The sequence below is a fragment of the Anabas testudineus genome, chromosome 14 (assembly GCF_900324465.2).
Source record: "Anabas testudineus chromosome 14, fAnaTes1.2, whole genome shotgun sequence".
Lineage (NCBI taxonomy): Eukaryota > Metazoa > Chordata > Actinopteri > Anabantiformes > Anabantidae > Anabas > Anabas testudineus.
In genome coordinates, this window is record NC_046623.1 from 16,252,131 (window position 1) to 16,258,795 (window position 6,665).

A 6,665-nucleotide genomic window follows, 5' to 3' on the forward strand; every position below is an offset into this window, starting at 1 on the left:
TACAGTACATATCCAAATATATATTTTTCACCCCAGTGCATTCGGTTTGAACTTCACCACAATGTAGATGGCAGGGATTTGGGAAATGCCAGTCAACTATCTTTGTTTAGAGACAGAACCCATTTATAAAAAAGTATTTTCCCATTTCTCGTTACAGACAGGAATCTAAGAGGTGAAGTGATAATAAGTCACTTCTTAAAAAATAGTCATCGTATTCAATATTACTACTACTAAGTGTTTTAAATCTGCAGGAATGTGAAGCATGTCCTGAACACCTAAGCTAAGCATCTGAGCAGAGACTTGGCTCGGACAGGAGAAGTACTGACATAAAGTAAGAGTAATTCTGGGAACTGAAGTCATTCTCTTTGTTTCTTTTGTACAAATGTTTATATTGTGCCGTTCACCAGTGTCTCCAGGAGGACACAGCCGTAAGAATGTATCAGCGCTCTGTCAGACAGACAACCCTGCTCATTTTCAGGCTCTAGCTGGATGCCATATCCAGGACACTTGCGTCACTCCTCCAGTCCCCCTCCATTTCGGCGTGGTAATATTAGTCCTGACGGTGGCCTGTTAAAATGAGTGGGTGCTGAGGTGAGAGAGGGAAGCGGGAGTGCAAATACAGACAGACATAACCTACATCCCTGAAGTGCGTCCACTTCTCTGGTGAACTGCAGAGAAGAGAACCTGTGGCACGAAAGGCACAAGGAGCTGGTTTGACCCGACCAGGACGGCATGCTGGCTCGTCAGGACTGCTGCAGCACGACCTTCTCACAGGTAGATCAGTGATTCACTAGAGGAGCCTCGTTGTTTGTGTGACACCAGAGTTTCTATTTCTTTATTGTCTTTTTGAGGATGTCATTTTGGTGTTCCACATTTTTTTAATTCCTTAATACTTAAACAACCCATCCATTGATTATTAATATTTTATTTCCTGTAGAACTTTACTCTAGTCCAAACATCACCTCCTGCAACCACCCTCCCCCCATCCAAACATTCACACAGGTTCAATCTCTCCTCCCACACATCCGCACTTTGACTCAGTTACCGGATGGGCTTTTGACATCATGCCCATCAGCAGCTGTGTCCGAAGGTCCTTGTGGATGAGTCTGGCACTAAGTAACCTCTCATATCCAGTAATACAACATTCTTCTCCGGGTCGTGTTCTTAGGAAAACAGGCTGTGAGTGGGTAGGCCTCACATTCCTCTTGTGGTTTTCCACTGCTGTGCCTTTCGCTTTCCTTCTCCCTCTCTCTCTTATAGCTCTCCAAGACATTCCAGATGTGGGCCAGCTTGGGTATAGCAGCTACAAATGATAACATGGACTAGAGTTGTTCAGTGCTAGTGTTGAATGGCTCCTTTACTGCTTCTTTGCTCCTTTTTAGTTTGACAAGACAGACTTAATGACAGCTACTGCTGCTCTGGGATCTCTACCCTACAGGACATAGAAACTGAACTGACACTGTGGCTTTCACAGTCCAAGGGTAAGACAGGGCTGTGTTTGGCTGCTGGAGATTTGTTTGATTGTATAAAGGAGTGTTAATACAAAACATTACCACTTCAAAAAGTATGAGGAGAGTAGTTCTTGTCTTTACAATAATGTGGACATACTTGTTAGATTAGGTTTAAAGAGTAAAACCACTGCAGTAAATTGTCTCTGTTCTTCGTTGTGTCCCGTGTTGTTTATTTGGTTGCTGGTCTTGCACTGACTTCAGGTGAGTTACATCACTGCCATCTGGACCCGATTTTCACAAAAAAAGGAAGAATTTCAGTGATGCTCAGTAAGAAAACAAGTTTGGGCATGTAACAGCTCCAGCCAGCCTCCATCCCTTAAAAGGTTAAAGGGATGTCAGAGAAACACAGAGACACAGAGCGAGGGGGAAAGTGATTGAGCGAGACTGGGAAGAGAAGACTTTCTTGTGATCATATCATAAAAGCAGCGTCACCCTCCCCTCAGACATGAATGGTGAGCACAGTGGATCTCCTCTGTCCTTGCAGGCACAGGGACACCGCTCTGCTTCATCCACACCTCACACTCTCTGTAGGATGTCTGAGGGCGATGTCACAGTGCTGCCGTTTGGACCCGCATCTTTGGACCTGTCGAGGCAGGAGCGTCCGACACTGACCAGGCTCTACAGCCAGAACGGAGGATATCACCTGAGGATTTTACCAGATGGAACTGTGAGTGGTGGAAGACTTGATCCCGACCCATATGGTGAGGAAGAAAACATCTGTCTTTCTTTCTGATGTATGATTGGCTGTTGGCTGTACTATTATTAAAGGGTTCAGAATTGAAAGTTCAAAGTAATTCAACTTTTTTCATTGTTAAAATAAGGATTTATATTTGGAAAAACTGAACTTGTAGACTTGTAAGGCAGAATATTGAGGTACAATTTGATGATTGGGATTTAAAATCATAACAACTTAGCCTATGTGCACCTGTAGATGTCAGGGTAGGTCCTAACAATACCTGATAAATACTAGCCACATTTATTTTACGAGTAAAATGATGGTTTAGGGTCACATTTGTGTGATGTAACACTGAAAAAGACCTAGTATAAAACACACTGGCAGATTGACTGGTAGGTGTAGTATCAGCAGTAGTAGTGTACAGAAAGGCGTTCTTACTGTATGTCCAGGCAAACAAATCAGATAGGGAACGACAGGGAGCAAAGTCTGAGGGCAATAATCCAGGAAGAATAATCAGTGGGCCGGCAACTCGCAGCAGAGTCCAGAGTGAACTGTAACAATCTTATAAATGATGACGGGGAAAAGAGGCTGTTATATATACTGAGACCTGAAACCTTACCAGCTAATTGGAAACAGGTGTAGGGAAGTGTGATAGGTTGGTGAGCACATCTCAAACAGAGCTGTGTGGACAGGAGTCAGCTGGAGACAACATGGGGAGCTAGGAGGGACAGAGCAGACTGGACAAAAGTATTATAACTAATTATGACTGATTACATTGTGTTGAATTAGGTTTAACTTACACTTTATGTTTGGAAATGTAATAAAGAAATCACAAATCTGTGTTGTGTTCTTGTGTTGCAGACATCCTCAGGCTGAAAGCTGCGAGTGTGGGTGTAGTTGTCATCAAGGGTGAGAAGACAGGAAGATACCTGGCTATGAACAAAAACGGACGCGTGTACGGATCGGTGAGATACGACAAACGGTTGTTGACATGAATGTGTAAAACGTTGTTGTACTTCTTCTTCATATTGAACCAAAGCAATGATGTTGATAGATGATGAAATGAGGCCGTGATTATTTCACTTTGTTTAGAAGCCTTTTCAGCTGAAGCTATTTTCATTGAATTGTGTAATATCCACATTAGTAACTTGTCAGTATCCTAGTAGCCTATTTTAGTAGTGTTATTTTAGTTTGTACGCCAACATTTAAATGTAGATTGTTATTTGTTATTCAGCACTGAATTAATACTATTCCCTGTTTAATCGTTTGTCTCAGCAAACACTGAATGATGAGTGTTACTTCCTTGAGAAGTATGAAGAAAACCACTACAACACGTATCGCTCTCAGAAGTACAACTGGTACGTTGCACTGAAGAGAAACGGCCAAGCCAAAGCAGGACCAGACACCCACCAGGGTCAGAAGGCCGTCTTCTTCCTGCCAAGGCCTGTAGGCAACATGTAAAGCAAGACGGCACCAGGAACCATGGACACGCTCACTGAAGTCTTAACGTGCACTTCGACTGTGCAATGTTACGCTGGGCAAAGTAAACATCACTTAAATGCAAGAGGCCGGAAACGCCTGAGGGAACCACATAATGCTGTTGTTACAGTTAGATTAAGCTCTGATTTAATTTTAATAACCTAAATGTTGTTGTTTATTCCTCTTGTTCTAATGTAGGGAGTTTGTAATCAGGCTCTTACAGGTTCTCCACACAGACTAACATAAAGAATACTCCCTTCCTACAAACACACACCATCTCAGCTGACAGAAAATGGGATATCAGTGCATTTGAGTCTTAATTAATGGGTGTTCCTTGAATCCTGGTATTAAATACCACTGCTAGAAAACAGCAATGAGCCACTTTTACAAAGAAATACTTTTAAACTTAAAAGTGAAGACGTAGAAAAACATGAACATCTGGCACTGAATTCAACCTCAAACCTCAGCTTTTCAAGGTCTGCCACACAGTCCAACAGATGTTTCTACAAGCATTTTACATGTTGCAAGTGAAATGACTCAATATTTATCTCTAACATTATACTTAAAAGCATTTAGTCGTACTAAACGTAATAAAAATGAATAAAAATAACATGTACATATACAAAGAAGGAACAAAAAGGTAACGTGATGACCTTTTCACAAAGTAATACATATTGTATTCAGTCATTTTAAATGTAAGTCAATGATTTAATATTATTTTTGATTAACTAATCAAAGACATATATTGAGTGTTTTTGATAATGTGTTAATGTGAAAATCTGTGTCTTTATCAATAAAGTGCACTGTTAAATGTGTTTACTGTTCCTCCTTAGAAATAATATTTGGTCACAAGATGGCAGCAGTGCTTTAGGTTCTGTCGTGTTTCCCTCAGGCTGGCACTGAGGGCGTCAAACGCTCCAGTGTTTTACTCTCCGTTTATTATCGTTACACATTCAGGTCTCGCCAGATTCCAGTGAAAATAAATTATGGGCAAAATAGGTAATCTAAGAAGCCACACAGCTGCAATCGATAGCACGTGTTTAGCCAGCAGTAAGTGTAAATGGGTTATAAGACCCAGGCTGTTGGCTGTGCTATAGTGAAGGATGGAAAAGGAAATGACGTGCCTCAATTCTTATCCCACTTTGTACAGTTGTACAAGTAATATTTAATTTGGTTGATTTAACTCAGAAAGAAAGAAAAAAAGAAAACGTGATTTAAGTTAGAAACTATATAATTAATGAGAAACGTGTGTTTGAGGGCACCAGGGCAGAAATGTGCTGTTGAAAGTTTGTTTCCTCTAAGTTTTCATCAGGTACAATGCACACATTATGCACGGCAGCAGCAGGTCTCTTATTCCTGACCCCGGGTTCTCCTGTGTTTTGATGGAACATAATTCTATTTAGGAAATAGCACCATGTGGGAGCAAAATACTAAGTTGGCAAAGCCGTCTCTCTGCAAGATGCAGTCAGGATCGCAGTTTCATGTGGAACCTAACAGTTATTTTATTTTAGTGGGACAAATGTGAAGTAATCAAATTACACAAACCCTGGGTTGTTTGGACCCCTGGACTTCTGGGAACTGTAGCTAGCTGCCCAGTGTGCCCAGTAATGCAGACATGTTGCTTTCCTCGCTGAAATGCTTGCATCTATAAAGTTGTGACAGATGACACCAGCACAACATAGAGAAAGACCTCCATTCACTCCAATCAAGTAGTTTCACCACAGTGTTGGAACCAACAGCGTTCTTCATCTAATCCGCACTACATGTCCAACGGCTGAAACAGAGGATCAGACGCCGCTTTGCCAAGAAAAAGATCTCGGAGGAAACCTTGGGACGAGGTTTAAGACATTTCGGAGGACTGGCGCTGATTCATGGCTCCAACAACTTCCATATTATTGTGGGATTTTAATAGAGTTGGCGGCGAACATTACAGTAGGATTATTACTTTTCCAAGTAACAAGAGTGTGACAAATGACTATTTCAAATTGAATTCCGATCTGAAAAATAACCTTCTGATAAACCATGTAGAACATGTCAGAGGCTCAGAGCTGAATTATCCTACTTTTAATCCTTGTTTTGAGCACTACTTGATTACTTGATCTGTATTTGTGTCAGCTAGTATTGCAGTATAACTTTGACTAACCTTCAAAATTTTGTGTATACAGTATGTTTCTGAATAAATATTTCTTGTTACACTAAAAATATGCACAACTTGCAATTTGTATCAGCAATACTTTTATTTAGGGAATAAATCTTTCTTGCACCACCTAGTGTATAATCAACTTTCAGTATCATACAATCTGTGACCTCTCATTCACAGGACAGTCTCTCCCCTTCCCACCAGGCCACCCTAAGAACCAACCCAACAAGCACATACACAGTACACACAAACCTGGTTGGCCAGTGGCCTGCAGGGCTGTGCAGGGCAGGAAGGGAATCATTCACTGTAAACTGAACAAGGACTGGCTTCCTCTGGGAGTCCCTTAGCCTGACAGCAGCCAAGATCCCTGCAACGCAAAGCACCGGAGAAGACTGACACACACACATGCACACAGACACACAGATAAACAAGAACACACCCTGGAACATATTCTATCATCTGTTACTTGTCTCTCTGTCTTCAGTCCCATCTTTCTATACGCTGCCTTCCTGCCTGTCTCTCAATTTTCTGCCTCCTTTACCCTTCATCTCAACCTTGTTGTACCCTCTATTTGTTTCCCTCTACATTGTCATATTTCACCACAAATACTGTATTTTTCTCTCCTGTTTTCTGGTGTAATGCACCTTTAAAGGATAAAAGACATCAACCCCCGTGGTTGCTCTGCTTTCCCCGTTAGCTCTCATCCTGTTCTGGTGGCCTTATCATGAAAACAGAGTTGCTTTGTCAACGTTACTGTATGGGCACCATTGCCTTCACATTTCTTCTCCACACGAGCAACACACACCAGCAGGAGCAGAAACAGGGGAATGCATATCAGTCAGCTGATCGCACTGAGATA

The 6,665-nt window shown here is 41.7% G+C and overlaps 1 protein-coding gene across 4 annotated transcripts; it reads left to right on the forward strand.

Annotated features, from left to right (window-relative positions):
• The first annotated feature begins 1,105 nt into the window (after positions 1-1,105).
• LOC113170219 (putative fibroblast growth factor 1) lies at positions 1,106-4,481 on the forward strand. Of its 4 annotated transcripts, none has more exons than XM_026372211.1 (4): positions 1,106-1,187; positions 1,996-2,212; positions 3,049-3,152; positions 3,463-4,481. In XM_026372211.1, exons 2-4 carry the CDS (start codon positions 2,044-2,046, stop codon positions 3,646-3,648), a joined length of 459 nt encoding a protein of 152 aa, XP_026227996.1. In that variant the 5' UTR covers positions 1,106-1,187; positions 1,996-2,043; the 3' UTR covers positions 3,649-4,481. The 4 variants fall into 4 exon arrangements, with proteins under 4 accessions (XP_026227996.1, XP_026227994.1, XP_026227995.1 ...); XM_026372209.1 differs by having other exon boundaries at positions 1,108-1,179; XM_026372210.1 differs by lacking the exon at positions 1,106-1,187 and adding an exon at positions 1,329-1,481.
• The last annotated feature ends 2,184 nt before the right edge of the window (positions 4,482-6,665 follow it).

Bases quoted from the DNA above. Each gene is read 5' to 3' on its own strand.
- LOC113170219 (XM_026372208.1), top strand. From the start codon at position 1,957: ATGAATGGTGAGCACAGTGGATCTCCTCTGTCCTTGCAGGCACAGGGA. The intron at 2,213-3,048 runs GTGAGGAAGAAA...CTTGTGTTGCAG, and splicing joins ACTTGATCCCGACCCATATG to ACATCCTCAGGCTGAAAGCT. The intron at 3,153-3,462 runs GTGAGATACGAC...CGTTTGTCTCAG, and splicing joins ACGGACGCGTGTACGGATCG to CAAACACTGAATGATGAGTG.